This window comes from Marmota monax, unplaced genomic scaffold (assembly GCF_021218885.2).
Source record: "Marmota monax isolate L192 unplaced genomic scaffold, Marmota_monax_Labrador192_F-V1.1 WCK01_AAM20220418_F8-fsc00052, whole genome shotgun sequence".
Classification (NCBI taxonomy): domain Eukaryota; kingdom Metazoa; phylum Chordata; class Mammalia; order Rodentia; family Sciuridae; genus Marmota; species Marmota monax.
This window is the reverse complement of record NW_026693473.1, coordinates 6,018,766-6,037,310: the sequence shown is the minus strand read 5'-3', so window position 1 is coordinate 6,037,310 and position 18,545 is coordinate 6,018,766. Positions and strand designations below refer to the sequence as shown.

Genomic DNA, 18,545 nt, shown 5'->3' with positions numbered 1-18,545 from the left:
TGAGCTTGTTTATACACAGCATCTTTAATGCTTTCTGCCAAGTGACTCATTTGTACTGAGTCACCAGAAAGTGGACCTAGGTGAATCTGCAGCCACCCTGCACACCACAATTTGCTCATTCCCCTGGAGGCTGATCATAGAAATCTGGCGATAGAGAAGCAAAAAGGAGCAGGGAAATGGGAAGAAGTATGACAGTCCCTACTCAGGTTTTCATGAGCATCTGGTAGGCAGACAGGAGATCCCAAGATACCCAACAAAATCACCAAAGAGCAGTGAGATATTGTCTGAATTGCAAATTCTGATAAGAAAATGATATACAGTTATTTGCAAATAAATCACTTAATCTTTGGGTCTCACTTCAAAATCTTAGCGAGTTATTTCCCCTTCTTTGTGAGACCCTCCTTCTTCCTTATAAATGAAAAGTCTTGCAGCTCTAAAATTTAGACATTTTGTTTATTTACTGGGAGGAGAAAGGTTATGGATATGGATGTACAATGAAACTTTATTTACCAAGAGAATTTGTTCACACTAAATCTTTGAACCTACCTCCTGAAGTTTTCATTTAAAATTCACTGATGCACAACATTTTGTTTAATTTGCAATCCGCAATTCTTTCACTGATGATGAGTTTGTCCTAGCTGAGCCTGAATTCACAGTTTTCTTTTCCCTGCAGCCTGTTTGGGTGTCCAGTGGAGACATCTCTGCAGAATTCTGGTGAGAGCCAAAGGCAGATGGAACGGAATCCAGGTTTGGGAGGGCACAGGGGAATATTAGGATTCCTGCCTGGGTCAGAGTGCCAGGTGTTAGGCTTGGCACAAGCAAGTTTAGCATCAGTGCTGGGGACCTGAAGGGGCAGTGGTGGTGATGGGGATAGGGGTACTTCAAAATTAGTTAAGAGCAGTGACAGGGCTGAATGGGACGCATGGGCCAAGCTCTACTTCTCTTTCCTATAGAAGCACTCGGTATATTAACTAGTTAGTGCCAATCATATTAACAGGACCTGCTTTTCGCAGGTTTACTGTGCGTTTAAGGACTTGGGAGAGTGGTTCCTGATTCAGAAGGCTCGGTTTTTTCTAATTTTTCTCCAAAATGCAAAGCGATGCTCTAGGGCGTGTGCGTGTGATCAAAGTTGCACAGAGGCTCTGTTGACCTCATCACGCTGTCCCAGCCCGGGTGGTTCTCGGGGGCCGGCCCCCGCCCCCTTCCTGCCCTCCCTCCGCTCCCGGGCCCGCTGCGCGGGGCCGGTGATGTCAACCGAGGAGGAGCCGCCCGCCCCGCGACCCGCCCGGGCTAATTAGCATGTAGTGGCGCCGCGGGCCGCCTCCGCCGCGCCCGCCCGGCCCCCGGCCGCCCTCCCGTGGCTCCCACAACTTTTGAGGCGGGGAGCGCGCTCACAGCCTCACTCGGCTCACTTCCCCAGCCCGGAGCGGCAGCGGCCGCCCGCTTCCCTCGCACCCGCGCCGCCCCGCGCCCTCCCCGCGCGCCGGGCATGTGAGCGCGGGCGGGCGCCGCCACCATGGCCTCGCCGCGCGCCTCGCGGTGGCCGCCACCGCTCTTGCTGCTGTTGCTGCCGCTCCTGCTGCTGCTGCTGCCGCCGCCGGCGGCCCCCAGGACACGGGGCCAGCCTCCCTCTCCGGCCCGCCCAGCGCTCCTGTCCAGCGTGGAGCCGGCGCAGCCCCCTGACCGCGGCCCGGAGCGCGAGTTGCAGCCGCCGCCGCCGCCGCCCCAGAAGCGCCGCGAGCCCGCGCCCCTCGGCCCCAGCCACATTGCCCCCGTGCCGGGCGCCGCGACACGGCGGAGACGCTCCGGCTGGGCCCCCGGCATCGGGAGCGCGGGTGAGTGAGAGCTGGGGAGCCAGCGCCGAGCCGCCTTGGTTTGGGGGGCGCCCCGGGGCCGCATCCCTAACCCTAGGCCCCATGGCTCTGCTCGACCCTGGCCCGGGGCTCCGTTTGCCCGGCGCGTGTGGGACTCTTGGGACTCGGCTTGCGGGGAGTGGGGAAGAAAGCTTCCCCAGTGGCTGGACTGGGAGGTGTGACCATTCTCCCCCCAGCTTGGAAGAAAACTTCTCTCTCCCATGGGTACCCCAAATGCTTCTCACCCACCGTTAAACAACAACAACAACAACAAAACGAACAACAAAACCCCCAAATTGCCTCTCCCACCGCGCGGGTGGTTAACTTCAGGCCGTTCTCCCTCAATACTGTTCTTTTTCTCAATAGATGCAGAACTGGTCTCTGCAGGTACAGAGCCTGACTTTCCAGTATAAATAACGGATTTTTAAAGGGTTCTGACACCAAGGCTTTTGTAAAGGACAAAGAATGTAGTTTGAAACCAAGCGATCTATTGACTGAACTCTGAAAGAGAGGAACTTGGTGAAGGGTCCACAAACTTGAACCCCTGTAAGGCAAACGCTGGCTTTTTCCCTCTCCTTTTCTTTCTCAAGGAGCTAGTGCTCTATACACAGCCGCTGCCTGTCCTAGTCAGAGAGAGGGAACAGATTTCTTCTGGTTGCTCTTGTGTCTATCTTTTTTTTCTGATTTGGAAGAAAAATACCCAGGACTGGGTGGAATTCTAACCATAATGCCATTATGACCTTTAGGATGGCCTCTTTTCTGGTCTTAGTATCTCTGTCTTTGAAATGGAAGAAATGACCCAGGTTTCTCCTAACCTCCTGGTGATGATGTGACAAAATGAAAGTAAAAATAATGGAAAGTGCTTTGAACAAAGTCAGCAACGTGGTGGTGGTAGCCTTTGCCTTCCTGTGAGTGAGGAAGGTCGTGCAAGCAGGGACAGGCTAGATTGTTGCTATACTGGACCATTCATTTGGAGTTTAGGTGAAGGTTGAGAAGATTTCATCTGCCTGAATTTCAGTTCAGTTACTTTTCTCATATCTCACAACTTTCTAGTAAGTGAAATAGCTTGCTTCATCCAAGGGATGTTTGCTAGAATTAAATATGAAAAAGATTTTTTTGCCCCCCCCCCCCCATAAAACCTCAACTCCATATTTGACAGTTCTCTCATTGCAAACTGCCTTGTCTTTGTGAATCTGTCACTGGCCTGAGATTGGTAGACCTTCAGAAGACCTTAAGGAGACCCATCCTGGAGTGACTCTGACTTCAGATTACTAATAACTTTGTTTTGTTAGGTTTGGAGGGAGGAATCAAGAACATGAAAGAGAAAAATTTCTAGCTTTGTCACAGTAGAAAAGTAACTGAGGAACACTATGTGATTTTGAGAGGTTTTCTAGATAGACAGTGGAGTGTAAGGAGTTGAGGACATTTCAGAGGGGACACCCAGGAATGCAAGCAGGTGTCTCTGGCTGTATATATAGGCCTTCTTAGCTGAGAGGCCAATCTTATTAGGGAATAGCTGGGAGGGATGCTGACTTGTGGGGCCCTGGCTAGAGGAGGCTGGCACAGGAGTCTCCTTTCTCCTAAGACTGAGAATCTCCACAGGTCATAGTGACGTGGGTGTTACTGAGGGAAGGACTGTGGAGGCAACTGGGTTAGGGGGGAAATAAAGTAAGAATCAGGGCCCCAAGTGATCTGAACTTTCCTTATGGCTGTGGCTCTGTAACTTTCCTTGTTTGAATAATTTGGGGAGGTTTGAACTATTTCATGGAGGCTTCAGGTATGAAAGAGTTCCAGAAAGCAATTCAGGAGGAGTAGGAATAGTCTAAATCTTCTTACCTAAGGTTTCCTGGTGTCCCCACAAAATCACCCAAGGAGTGCTTGCCCTTCTGCTGGTTTAAGGCCTGATTTTGTGTGGGATGTTAGAAGGTGCGATTAAAAGAGATGATTTTGATTACCTGTTGAAAATTGCTAGAAGCCACCAATATGGCTGAAGATCTAGGAATGTCCTATGCTTATTTTCTGGTAGTGGCTCAAACATTGTCACTTAGGGAGAACAAAGAAGAAAACCAGCATTAGGTAAATTCAGTGAGTCCAGGTTTTCGAATAACCTCTGAGGAGTTGTCTGGCTTGTTTTGCTTGGCCACCATGTATCGTTAGGTACTGCCACTTATTCCACAAGGCAGCAAAGTCTCAAGGCTGAAAGGGCTTCCAGAGGTCCTGTAGCATTCACTGTGTCCTGTGCTGATATCTGCCTGCCCTCTCCTGCACCTTTGGTAGAGGGTCGCCCAGGCTCTATCTCCATGTTTCTGTATTTGGGGAGGTGAGTACTCCTGCTGGTAATTAGTCTTGAGTCTTACAAATGAGGTGGTTGTTAGGGAAACTGTCTGTAGCCTCTTCACACTGGGGAGGTGCTGGTGGTCAGTGCCTGGCTCTTACAGCCTTGAAGCTCTGGCTTCTAAATACACCCTTGTCAGCAGTGGGGACCAGGTCTTTCTTTCCTTCCTTTCTAGCCCTTCTCCTCCTTCTGGCAGAGTTCAAGGTTTCTCTGTTGAGTAATTACATTCCATATATGGTTGGGTTTCCTGTATTGGACTGTAAGTCCCTGGAGAGCCGCCCCCTGTTTGTGTAGCCATTGTTAAGCTTTTGCACCCACCTGTCACCCTGCTGGTTGTTCAGTTGCCATTTACTGCTGGTATTTCAGCTAGTGGTGAGAGGAGGAGGCTGAGACCTAGAGGTTTCCTTTTTCTGCATGGTTTCCTGCTACTCAGGGCTTCAGAGCGAGAGTTCTAAGCTGGGTACTAGGTTCATATGCCCTGATTTTTAGATCCATAGGCCATGTTTTATAATTGTGAGATCTGCAGATGGGCGGGGGCGGAAAGGCTGAAATCATAATGAAAATCTATGCAGAAGCAACGTACTTTCCCACCCAAATGGGAAAGGATGCTGAGTAGCTGAGCAGCCAGCCCAAGGAATAATAATCTTAGAAAAATGCGGTTCCCTAGAGTAAAGGAAGTGTTCTGAGCCCAGCCCCTTATGAGCTGTTAAATAGCTGTCGCCTGAATTGCTCTAACTTTGTGGGCCAACTTCGTCATTGAGCTTGGCTGCCTGGAGAACCATTACAAGGTGCAGTAAAGTCCTGGGTTGGGCAAGAGGCAGCCCTTCAAGAAGGGAAGGGAGAGTGGCTTTCCTCCAGGAATGCAGCCCTCTCCTAGCTGGGGCTGGGGGAGGTGACCCTGGGAAGCCTGCTTGCCTGCTTGCTTTGATGGAAGGTGGCCTAAATAGAAGGAAGGTTGTGGGGAGAGGGCTCTCCATGGGGTATGTGTACTTAAAAGCCACATCCTTTTAACCTTGCAAGTACCTGTTTATTGCTTCCCTCAGCATGTGTGCATATGCCCGAGCTGATATTTTCTGCCCAGGAGCTGACTGGTGTGGCCAGAGGGAGACAGGATGGTGCTCAATGCCAGCTGGATAGTTACTGCCTCCTAGTCCTGAAGAGCCAGGGCAGGAGCCTCTGCCCTCCTGGTGATCCCTCTGCTTTCCAGTGGCCCTGCCCAGCTGGCTGAGAAAGTGTCCTGGAGCTAACGTGTCCTTGTCCAGAGATGCTCAGAAAGACAGCAAAGAACAGATGGCAGATGCTGTTTGTTAGCTACTTTCTGACTTCTTCAGCAGCTTCCCTGTCCCCAGTGTCCTTTCTGTGTGAACAGAGGTTGCAGCTATAGTAAATGTCTCTTTCTTTGCAGAATCCTAGGGGGACAACAGGGAAGGAGACTAATTTGATCTCTCTTTCAAATCCTTTGCCTTTGAGCACCTATGTGTAGTTAGGTGCTTTTTCATTTCTTATCCCATTTCACCCTTAAAACAATCCTGCGAGGGTGGTTATTTCCCTTTTATAGTCATAGAAAATGAAGCCTGGCAACATTAGGTCACACAGAAAATGGAGGAGGCAGTATTGAAACTGATTTTGGCCAAACCCATTGGCTCTTTCCACAATATGTGAAATCTCAGTTTTCTCATCTCTAATATGGGATGACAGTTTTAGATCTAAAATTTTTCCAGCTCATCAGTCTTCTTCCTCCTTTCCTTAGTCCTTGCTCTTGCCATTTGTTAGAGATTAGAGATTAGGGACCATGATTGGGAAGGGATATCAGTGGTAATGGGGACAACCTGCAGAGGAGAAATTAAAAAAAAATTGTCTTTAATTGTCAAGAAAAGACTTAAAATCTTTTTTTTTTTTTTTAGTGTACTGGAGATTGAACCAGGGATGCTTTACTACTGAGCAATATTCCAGTCCTTTTAATTTTAATTTTAATTTTTTTTAGTCATACATGACAGCAGAATGTATTTTGACATATAATACATACATGGAATGTACATACATCAATCATATTGTCTATTCTATTCTGTCCAGCCCTTTTAATTTTGAAGCAAAGTCTCACTAAGTTGCCCAGGTGGGCCTTGAACTTTTGATCCTCTTGCCTCAGCCTCCCAAGTTGCTGGGGTTATAGATGTCCACCACTGTGTCAACACCTCAAGTCTTTATTAAAAGTGTATTTTACATAGAGATTGTGATTTATACTCTAATTCTCTACTAATCCATAGATTATTGGTGTCAGAAGTCACTCCATTAATTATCAACCAAACTAAGTTGAATTGTTGACTTTCTTGGTGGGTACTCTCCTGTGAAGCTGGAGAAGTGGCTGATATGTTGAGCCTGTTGCTAGTTATTATGAATGCCATTTACAGGGGGGAAAGGTTAAATGGTGCCCTGTTTAAATGCCATTTTAATGCCTATGCTCTTGTCTGCCCACTCGCTATTTCCTCCAGCATAGGCAGAAACAAAGATGTTTCTATCTTCTCTTTCCCTCTTTTATTGGAATGTGGCAGATGTCTCCATCTGTGTCCTGTTTGACTGATTTGTAAATCAGGAAATATTTACTGAGAACTTACTATGTGTGAAGAGCTGTGCCAGATAATAAGGAGGCACATCTAACTTGCCCCCAGGGAAACTTTTTTTGAAGCATGAACATCAAAGATGTAAAAAGTGAAGTAATGATGCATTAATAATTTGTAACTGAAGAAATACCTCAAGAAGATCATACAGACCACAGGAATGATGTGGCTAGAGAGAGCTGCAGCAGCAGGTAGAGGTGGAGACTGCGGGGGACTGGAGAGTCCAGGGAGACCATGGGGAAAGAAGGAGTTGATTTAGCTTTGGAAAATTGACAAATGTAGATATACAGAGAGGTGAAGGAGGTGACTGGCATCAGCAGAATCCCAAATGTTGAAAAGGTTGAGACTTTTTAAATGGAGGTGATAAACAACCAAGAAAGCTCAGGAAAGGACTTGGGTTGATGAATTGGGCTCCAGAGACCCCTGAAAAGGGGACTAGGGCCAATTATAGAAGGCTTAAGAGGCCTGTTTAAGGTGTTTGTTTTATCACACCCACATTGAGGAACCCATAATGGCCTTGGAGGGGGGAGCACTGTAGTTGCCTGTTCATTGTTCTTTTGTGCTTGGTGCTGGGGACTCACAGATGAACCACAGACAGGTCTGCCCTTGCACCAGCCCAATATCTATTGCACAGCAGGTGGGATGCTGGTGGGCAGTGTGTCCGTACTTTGGAAAGAAAAGACTGAAAACATGGCATGGACTGGAATTGGAGGGTTTGGGGCGGGGTGGAAATTGAAAGGGAGAGATGTGAGTGCCATTTCAAAGGGAAAGACAGGCAGACCTGGGGTGGAAGGCCACAGTGGTGGGGGAGAAACTGCCTTGCCATTAAGGAGCCTACTTGTTTTAGACTTTCCCTCACTGTCAAGACTGTTGCAGGTTTCAGTGGAAGAATTCTTCGAACCCTTGAGAATGTAGAACTGAACTTGGGAGAAGCCAGGGCCAGATTTGGCCTGGAGGGCATTTGGTGAAGCCACTGGGCAGAGGAAACTGGCCCTGGCTAGGTGAAGAACACCCCGTGTAGACCAAGGGCAGTGGGGAAGAAGAGGACCCAGCCCAGGTGCTGGCTCTGCATGGAGTTGCAGTGAGAGCCAGGTCAAAAATGAGTTCACGTGTTTTGGCTTAGATTTGGCCACACCTCCAGGTGCTGTCTGCCCAAATTAGAGGGAACAGGGAGATCTGGGAGGATGAGGCCTGAGAACAGCCATTGGATTTGATCCTGAGCTGTTTAGTGAGGACTGTCAAGAGGGTAGAAAGCAACCTGCCAGGAGTATGGTAAGCCTGGGAGACAGCAGATGTGGTCCTCCCTGTGGTAAATTTTGACAGTAAAGTGAAAAAGGAAATCAGAATCAGAATCCTTGATTCTCACTCCCTAAAACTATTGTTGGTGCTCAACTCTTCCCATGTCAGGAATGGTCAACACCATCCACCTGCTAACTTATACCAGATGCCTAGAAGTCACCCCTCCCACACTACACCATTCCTCACCTTTCCTACATTCTTGGTTTGTTTTAGGGGAGGGGGCAATTCTGGCTGATTCTGTTACTAAAATACATTGTGAATCTGTCCTCTTCATCTTTACAGCTCTTTTTCTGTTCTCTCACCCAATCTTGCTCTCTCTCTCTAATCAATGCTCACAGAAGCCAGAGTGATCTTCTTAAAATCTAATTCAGGTCACCTCATTCTCGGGCTTAAAACCCTCCCAAGAGCTTTGCATTGTACTTGGAATAAAATCCACCCCCACCCCCACCCCCGGCTTGTTGGAATTCAAGGTCCCTAGTGTCTGTCCCTATACCTCTCTGGCTCTTCTTGTTCATCTCCCTACTTGCTACCCACATTTGTGTGCATTTCAAACTCACTCTGTTTTGGAGATTTGGCACCAGGTGTCCCCCTGCCTATAGCAGAAAGAGCCTGAGGCAGGGGGAACAGTAAGAGTAGATGCTCTAAGGCAGGAACTGATCTTGCCTTGTCATGGGATTAGGAGGAAGGCAGGTCACAGTGGCTGGGTCACAAAGGGCCATGAGAAGTGTGGTAAGGAGGTCAGATTTTCTTGTAAATGCTCCGGAGGCTCTGGTAGTAAGATCCCTTAAGGAGCTAGAAGACCATCTGTTAAGTCTACAGAGGCTGTTAAAAATGGACACACTCCTTTTGCTTTGTATTTTAGCTCTGGGGTAGTGGAGCTACATGGTACTAGGCTGACTTTCCCATTATAAAGACGTTTTTGAAGAAAACTTACAGTTCAGATGACATGGTAGGCACACAAGAGGCTGTGTACCCAACTCCTGGGATTGTTGGGGGGGACATGAGAGAAGGGCTGATCTTGCTGGAGACCCTAAGTAACAGAAGCCCCTATCTCTCTGTGTGAGGCTCTCAACTGCTGGAGGTCAAGAGGTAGACATGATAAGTTGACAAGTTTCTCCTCAATGTCTGATAAATTGGAAGGTGAAGACCAAAGAGGAAGATGGATGAAGAAGTAGCCAAGAGAAAGCTCTTCAGGTGGCCATGCCAGTTCCATCCTTAGGACTGAAGCAGTCAGACTGCAGGAGAGAGACTACAAAATAATAAGCCTTTGAAAATCAATCAGACTTGGACCTCTGGTCAATGGGTATTTTCCCTCGGATCAGAACTATTGGGGGTTATTGATAGCATTTCAAAAGTGTTTGAAGGAGTCAAGAGCTTGGAAGGATCACTTGTCTTCATTTCCTGCATCATTCATCAGATTGGACTTTGAGTTTTTATATGCATCCCAAATAAATTTATCATTTTTTAGGAAATACAAGAGAATATTCTGTAGGCTGTTGAAAGCAAATTTTAGAAAGTGGTTTGAGCAATAACAGCATTATTGGAGTAACAGCATTATTGGTCTTAATGGGACCTCTTTGATGAGGATCACACTCACTTGAGTAGGTGAATTCTTGTGGTTTGTTAGGAATTATTTATAGTATAGTCATGCCTGGTGTAATGGAGTGATGCTATCAGTAGCCACCGACAGAGTTAGGAAAGAGAGATGCCAATGGAATCTTAAGAGCCCTGATGTGGGTCAGAGGTCTTTGGTCTTAACCCCTTCCTCTTTGAAGCTATGTAGCATGGGAAGCTGTCTAATGTCGCTAGGTCTTAATTTCCTTATGCTAAAAATGGGATAATAATGTCTGTCCTGCTTTTTTTGAGGAGGAGCCCTTATAGGCATCGCAAAGGATTTTAGTCAGAATATAGTGAACAGACTATGACCTTGGGCAAGTCCTTTCATCTCCATATATCTGGAAAATTGAGGTAATAGAACCAGTCCTGTTGGCTTCACAGTGTTGTAAGGACGAAATGAGTTAATCCACATGGACATGCTTTGTAAACATGTCCATGCTGTGTTAATCATTAATGCTCCCTGGGAACCCATCAGGCCTTATGATTACTCGAAGTGAGGAGGGGCTTCAGAGAGAAGGTGGACATGAAGGATGAGTAGAAAGCTGGAGAAGACGTAGAGAAAAGGAGGACATTTCTAGAAAATCTCAGTGGACTTTTTCCGTCCTCCTTCTCTTTGCCCTCTCACCTGTCTCACCTCCTTCTCTTTGCCATGACTGACTTCTTTCCATCTCTTCTCTCCCTCCGAGTGAGATATTGTCCACAGTTCTACCCTTGGCCTTCTACTTCACCTCTGTTCAGTGGACATTTTGGGGGGCATCTCTAATGAGCCATGGTCTCTTTTACAAGACACTTAGGAATGTGATCACATAAGCCAGAATTGTGAAACAAGATGAAATGACTCCAGAGGAAAAGCGTTTTCTCCAGGGAAGGCTTTTTGGAGGTGGTGGTGCCTGAGCAGGTCATGAGCAATCAATCAGATTTTGCCAGAAGGCCAAGGGGCAGGGAGCAGGACATTCTAGGCTGGAAGGATGGCAGGACAAAGGTGTGGAAGGAAGACGCAGGGCAGCTTCACCTGTTTTTTCTGAGTGGGTGATTTCCAGAATTTCTATCTTCCCTTCAGCAATCCATCTGTGCGCCTCAGCCACCTGCCAGGCACACGTGTTTATGGTGTGTCGCTTTAAACTGTCAGATTACAGTTATGGATGCAAACTCACTACCTTTACTCCTGCAAACCTGCCTTCCCTTTGCTTGTTCGTGGGCCCATTCAATTCCAATCCACTGCTCAAATCTCAATCCTCTTTGTCTCTTGCCTTTTCTTACATGTACAGTAGTCTCTGTTGACTGTTCCCTTCCTTCCCTTCTCCTGTCCTAACTCCCATTTCTCCAAATCCCACCAGAACACTGAACCCCATTGGATAGTGGGCTACGTAGGGTCTCAAGATGCAACACCTCCATCTGTGCCATGAAACCCCCATTTGGATTTTAGTATCCTTAACAAGGCGCCTTTGTAGCCCACCTGGAGAAATGGCACTGTCCTTTCTGGCTTTCACTTTTAGCACATGTGATTATTACTCTGATGTTCTCTGCCTTGGCTTTTTTCTTTCACTCTTTTTTTTTTCTATTTCTATATTTTTTTAAATTGGATTTTCTTTGGAGTGGGTGGGTCCAGTTTTATTATGTCCTATTTGACCTTGGGCAAATTATTTAACCTCACCTGTTTCTTTATCAGAAAAGCAGGGATAAGGAGACGACCTCATAGGGTTGTCATGAGGTTGAACTGAGACATCCCCGTGAAATGCTCAGTGCCTGGCATGGAGCAAATGCTGTATAGATTATTTTTTATATATCTATATCTAAAATGCCATTACTATTATGTATTATATTCCTGTTATTATCCTGCTTTGGCATATCTTTTTTTTTTCCTGCTTTCTGCTTTGTTTCTCTTTTCAGCTCCCTTCCATTCTTCTCCCTTTATTTTCCCTTTTTCTTAACTGGCTATGGTATGCAACTGATTTGTCTACATGTTGGTTATATTTGAATAGGAGTGTTAGGTTTCCTGATCTTAATTTTAAAAGCATATTAGCAAACTTTTCATTTCTCTCTTTAACTAGATTGTACTCATTCACTCCCTGCGGCTGGATCCCTGGAAGTCCCCATGGTGGACCCCACCCGAGGGAGAGCCAGTGCCCAAGCTTCCCTCCCTTCTCAGTCCAGGCCTCTGAGTCCTTTGTGTTGAGACATCTTTCCGCTGTGTCCATTTTTCAAAGTCGTAAAATGTTCCAGACAATTACTTTTCTGTGATTTCCTTTGAGTCCTGAGCCACTTCACAGAAGTCTGAAGAATAAATCAACTGCAGAACGTATACAAGTCAGCCGCCAGCGCTATGTAAATGTTTAAAGCCCGGGACAGGGCTCAGGCGGTTCCATCGCACACACACGCCCCAAACAGGCGGATTCTTCCTGCCCCTCCTCAGCGCACTTCTCTCCCCCTCTTCCTCCTCGGAACCAGGATGTTTTTCCTTGCCTTTTTATTGTTTCGCTAACCTGGCAGGTCTCCTTTGGTGGAGCCCCGCCACTGGCTTCCTCTCTGGGTGTGATTGAGCTTTACAGTGAGACGCAGGCTGAGAGGCCTGCACCCTGGAGCCTGCCTAGCCAGGCGGGGCACGGGCTGTGGCTTCAGCTTCTTTCTTGAAGCAGCCCTTTGTTGAGGAACCTCCTCAAGCTACTCTGTTAGGTGTTTATTTTTCAAAGGACCAGAGGGGAAGAAAGGAGGCAGTAAGATAGATGCCCCTAGAAATTAGGTGACCACCCCATTGCCAAAAGATTTTGTATTCTCTTGTTTAACTGAATGGAAATCTCCTGGCCTTCAACCCTGTGTCTTTTCTCAAGGCCTTTAAAACAAACAAAAAGCCCTATGGAATTATTTTTAAAGCAAAAATCTTGAGGTCACATGACAGACCTTCATCTCTCCCTCCTGCCTGTGTAGGCTGCAGCCCTCCCTAGTGCAGCCCTCCCGAGTGCCCCCCTCCTAAAGCCACATCAGGCTGGTTCTGTTTCTGGAAGGTTGAGCCCAGGCTCAGGGCTCCAGGCTAGCCTGTCCTGGGTCTCATTCAGCTCAGTCCTGCAGATCTGTTTCTCCCCAGGAGGAGAGGATGCTCTGCTGAACAAAAGTGACTTCCTCACAGGAGGGGAGGGTGGGTTGCCTTGTAAACCTTGCACTACTCATCTCTAGAGACTGTTGCAGGGAAAGCTATTTAAAAATTTGATCATTGGATCTCAAGTCCAAACACTTTGCAATGTGTATGATTTTTCTTAGGGCTGCTCCTTTTAGGGTAAAAACAGGGAAGGAAACGAAACTCCCCAAGAGCCTCGGACAGTCCAGATTGAGGGCTCAGTCTTTTGTTCACACAAACTCATTTGGCTCCTAAAAATCCTCCACCCCAAATCATTACATCCGCAGCACCATTTCAAAACACAGCCTAGAGTAGGCTGCCATCTTTCTGGAGAGATTACAGTCACCTTCCCCAGAAACCCCTGAGATTCCTGACTGCCTCAGAATATCTCACCCCTGGCCATCCAGCCTGAAATTCCCTCATTTGGAGAGATCCTGGGGGAAGGCCATGAGGACCCTATTGGGGAAGGACCCCCACTGTCTGGACCAGAGGCCAGGTAGCCCAGAAGGGAGGATGGGTTTCATGTACCTTGCAAACTCTGCCTCTCTGGGCCACTTCTCATACCCCAGAGGCATTCTAATTATTTATGGTTTATCTCCCTTGAAAGCAAAAGCTCTTTGAGGCAGGTTCATATCTTATTTGTCCTTGAAACCCTCACAGTGTCTTGCCTGTGATTGGTGCTCAGTATATTTTTATTGTGGCAAAATATACACAAATGGAAAATTTACCATTTTTAACCATTCCTACGTGTACAAAATTCCATGGCTCTGAGTACAGTAATAGTATTGTTAAAATCATCACCAGGGCTGGGGCTGTAGCTCAGTGGTAGAGTACCTGCCTTGCACGTTTGAGGCACTGGGTTCGATCCTCAGCACTATATTAAAAAAAAAAATCACCAATCATTCATTCCCAGAAATTCTTCATTATCCCAATAGAAACTCTTTTTTTAAAAAAAAAAATTTATTCTTTTGTTGTAGTTGGACACAATACCTTTATTTTACTCATTTATTTTTATGTGGTGCTGAGGATCGAACCCAGGGCCTCGCAAAGCGCTAGGTGAGCGCTCTACCACTGAGCCACAACCCTAGCCCCTAGAAACTATTTAAATAGTAAATCCCCATACCTCCCTGCTCTCACCCCTGGTAATCTCTGTTCTACTTTATCTCCCTATGAACTTCCTATTATAGGAACTTTATATAAGTGGAATCATACAATATTTGTCCTTTTGTGTCTAGCTTATTTAACTTAGGTTTTCAGGGTTTCCTCATGTTGCTGTATTAGAATTTCATTTATTTTCATTTCATATACCATTGTATGTATATACCACATTTTGTTGATCCATTCATCTACTGATGGATACTTGGGTTGCTTTCTTCTTTTGGCTATTAAGAATAATATTGTTGATAACATGAGTGTACAAGTATCTATTTGGGTCTCTGCTTTCAGTTATTTTTGATATATGCTCAGAAGTGAAATTGCTGGAGCAAATGGTAACTAAGTTTCTGAGAGACTGTTGTACTATTTTCCATGGGTACTGTACCATTTTACATTTCCACCAGCATTGTATAAGGATTTCAATTTCTCCACATCCCCACCAACCCTTCCTATTTTCCTTTTTGTTAGTAGCCATTCTAATGGGTGTGAAAGCAAATATTTTTTAAATTCATAAATGTCACTCACGGTGTTGCAGATTTGAAACTATTACTCCTCTTCTTTGCCTTAGTCCTGTCATCTGAGGGTTAGAATAGTTGGATGCTATGTTTTTCCTGAGGTGGTGGTCACCTTTGAGGGGCATAGAGGCATTAAAGACAGCCCAGTCAACTCTGACCAGAATGAATGGTGTAAAGCAGCATGGGTGCTAGCTAGTGAAGCTTGACTCATGCTGTGAATTAGTTTAGTAAGAGCTGACTGTGCTTCTCTCTTCTTGGCCCTCACTGGTTTTCATCTGAGTGTGGTTAATTGAGGACACTGGAATTAAAGAGCTGGGCTTCAGTCTGCTCTGTCACCTAGTTTCTGGGTTAACCTCTGTAGGTGACTTAAATGCTAAAGCCTCAGTCTTTTCTTCCATAAAAGAGGACAAGAATTACCCTCAAGACTGCCACTTAGACTGTCAGGATCTAAAAGGATATTTAGACCTCCTAAATTATCCTGTAAAAAGTGCTTTGCAGATTGGAAAATGTGTGGGATTATTAATTGGATCTCTGAGAATAGAAGCATAATTTCACTCTCTGGGAAGTCTCTGTGAACAACGTTCCATTTCTCTTCAGTCTGCACCACACATCATATTCAAAGGAACCAAATAGAGGGGGCTAAAATTCTCTCTCCACCTTTTAAAGACTTTTCCCCCTCCCTGGGTGAGCAACTGAATTTCAGAAAAATCTTTAAAAATTACAGAGAAACTCATTTTCATAGGTTTGACCATCTGTTGCTGGAATACACAACAGTGTAGGAACAGGGCACCAACCCCACAGTTCTAAGAGGGGGTTTCCAAGTTCAGGATCCCAGAACATCTCCAAGGGGAGGCAGGAATGGGGAATTCCATGACTAGAGATGAGTGAGTACTGTACTGTCCCAGACCTCTCCTCATGAACCTTCACCCAAGCACTGTGACCTTCACCTTTCATTGACCTAGCAACACACTGGAAAGGCCTAGGAAGTTTCCCTGGCTTCTCCACGGCCTTTCTGTAGGCATGTTGTCCATGGAGTCCACTGCTGCCTTTCAGCATTCATTGGCTTCCTCTTTGCTGGCCTCTACATTTTATATATATATATATATTTTTTTTTAGTTGTAGGCGGACACAATATCTTTATTTCATTTTTATGGGGGGCTGAGGATCAACCCCAGTGCCTCACGTGTGCTAGGCGAGCACTCTACCACTGACCCACAGCACCAGCCCTGGCCTCTACTTTTAATTTCATCCTGTTCTCTCCTTGTTATTTGTATCCCTGCCTGTCACTGGCTCTGCCTCTTCCTCCAGATTCAAATTTTCCCTTCAGTCAGCCCTTGATCCTCGACTTTCCTGTCATATGCCATCTCTTGCTCTTTATCTTTAACTGTCTACTGGACGTTTTCACTTCGAAGTTGTAATATCACCCCAACCTTCACAGTTTGGTTGACAAAGACTTTTCTTGTTTCCATCAAACTTGTTCTCCATTCTGGCTCTGCTCTCCCTTTATTATCATTCTTTTCAGTATGTATAAAAATCACCTCTGAAAAGCTCATTTAGAAATCCTCTTGCTCAGTCTTCCAGCTAATAATGTGCAGCTGTTGCCAAACCAAGTCTGCCTGATTCCAAAGCCCATGTGATAGGCACTATTTCATTCCTCTGAGGGAGAAGCAAGGTCAGTGTAGTTGTGTTGAAGGCTGAAGTTTGCAGGCCAGTGGGACTTTCTTTGCTTTGGCTCTACTGGCCGATGCCTTGAAGCCTCATGAATAAGCTGGAGTGGGATGGGGCAAGACTTAAGTTCAGATCGTGTCTCTGCTGCTCAAGAGTGTGTGACCTGGAATGTGACCTGGAACAGTCACTTAATCTTTCTGGCCCTCAGTTTCCCCATGTGCTGTATAAGGATAATAATATCCACTTGACAGGGCTGTCATAAGCATTAAATGAGACAATGCATATGGAAACATTTGGTAAGCACTGAATAGATGTTAGTGAAATCTGAATTCAAATGGAGGGACATGAAAATAAAGGGCTTGTTCTTCAACTCTGTGCCTCAGGAACACAAGCGTGTAGCTGGCTGCACTTGACATCTGGCCCTCTGCAGCGCTTGATGGTGAGGGGTGGGGGCAGGGTAGGCCCTCTGGGAGGAAATTGCCTCTTCAGATGACAGGGCACACTCCCTGTACACTCCCCCTGCACTGCTCAGAAACAATGCAAGCTGAAAATCCCCCAATCACTGGGGGGTGGCGGTGGAGTTGACTGTAGCAGCTGCTAATTAGGAAATCCTATTCCCGGCTATGCTAGCATCCCTGATGATGCTGGTTCACAAACAGATGTTTGGGAACATTAAGACACTACAGAAGTGGAAGTTGTCAACTTGAGGGGAAAAAAGCCAGGCAAAGCAACGAAACTTGTTAATAACCTCCATTCATGGTACAAGGGAAAGTTATGGCCTCGGTGCAGAAGGAAAGATGGTATTTCCAGCATCCCAGCTCCAGTGTGTAGTTAGTTGCTGTGGCTCAATTGCAGTGGTCTGTGACTGGGGTTTGAATTATCAGCTCTGACCACCTGGGGAGCTGGCCTGGGTGAGGTGAGCAGTGCCATCCTCCTTTGAGTCTCCAGGATGCTGCCTGCATCAAAGGATTCTCCAAGAGTGTCTGATAGGACACAGCCTCTTCCTGTTACCCTGTAGCTGGCCTAGACTCTGCAGCTTGAGGCATCCCTCCTTTCTTGTATCTCTAGGGCCGTCTCTCTTTTCCACCCAGGGCAAGAGCAGTCTCCCTGATCCCTTTCCATGCCTAGGATAGGTCTCTGTAGAGTCCTCTCCAGTTTACTCCAAATTACTGTCCTACTCAGGGTTTACACAGATGCTGAATAGGAGCCATGCCACAGCAAAACTCATCCACAGTAGAACCAAAATGACTCAGAGCTTGAAAAGGATTAGTCCTTAGACTTTACTAAATATTTAGCATTTACCCATCATTCCTCCTGAGATACATGGAACAGTGTAAAAGGGCTTGGATGCTCAAACGAGCAGGAACTCAAGTGGCAGTGGGGGTGGGCTGGGGTGCTGCCTGCCCCAGCCTGTGTGTTAATCCCTTTTCTAAGCTAGAATTTATAGGCAATAAAAGAAATAGAGGAGCATCCAGTGGGCTATGGTTTACTATTCTCTTGGAACCCACAGCTAGTGACACCAGGAACTTATTATGTTGGAGGTAGTTTTGGCCTTACCCTGTGCTCCCAAATTCACCCAGTTTTTCTTAAGATGGGTGTCATGGAGCAGAACTCGAACAGGCACAAGCTGTTCCAGCAGCCACTCAGCCAGCCTCAGTCCTTTAATCAAAGTAGACTCCCAACTTTCAAGAGGGACTGTGGGCAATACAGGGGGTTTCAGCTCTGGTATCATCTCTGACCAGCTGCCTGGAGAAAGATGGGGAGACAGAGCCATGACTGATTAGCAGTTCTGGCCACAGTCGTCCTGCGACTATGTGTTGAAGGCTGATAACCCGAAATCGATTCAGTAGCTATAACGTATGTAGTACTCACTGTATCAGGGGTTGTTGTAAGCTCTGACACAAATATACTCTATTATCTTCATAACAGGCCAGTGAAATAGGTAATGTTATTATCTACTTCTTTCAAATAAGAGGCCAAGGCATAAACAATTCTGTTTCTCACCTAAGATCATAGGACATGTAAGTGGTGGAGCTAGAAGTCTAACCCAGGTGGTCTGACTTTCATCACAGTCTGTGCATTATCCACTGACTCTTCAACTGAATTTCTGTATCCAGAACCCAAAGCTGAAAGCAGGTTGATTTCCTTCACATGGAAAACATTGATTCACAAGGTATGGGTAAAAACAAGCAACGTTTAAATTTTGCCTTTTTTGTTCCTGAGGAAAGAAGGGCATAGATCCCTTGATAAAGAGGGACACCAAACTTAATAGTTTTTCACCAATCCAGGCAGCTGTGGTACCGACTAAGAAGAAGAGGGTAGAAGTAGAATCATGAGCTAGCAGGTCTCTGAGGTCAGTGGGCCCTAGTAATGGTG

At 46.2% G+C, this 18,545-nt stretch overlaps 1 protein-coding gene across 2 annotated transcripts in view; it reads left to right on the top strand.

The window, feature by feature from the left end:
* Positions 1-1,501: 1,501 nt before the first annotated feature.
* The window catches only part of Heg1 (heart development protein with EGF like domains 1), a 75,253-nt gene continuing 58,209 nt past the window's right edge, over positions 1,502-18,545 (top strand). For both annotated transcript variants that reach the window (XM_046457816.1, XM_046457815.1), the window contains exon 1: positions 1,502-1,835. In XM_046457816.1, the coding sequence (XP_046313772.1) occupies positions 1,517-1,835 (319 nt within the window). In that variant the 5' untranslated portion in view covers positions 1,502-1,516. The remainder of the gene's footprint in view (positions 1,836-18,545) is intronic.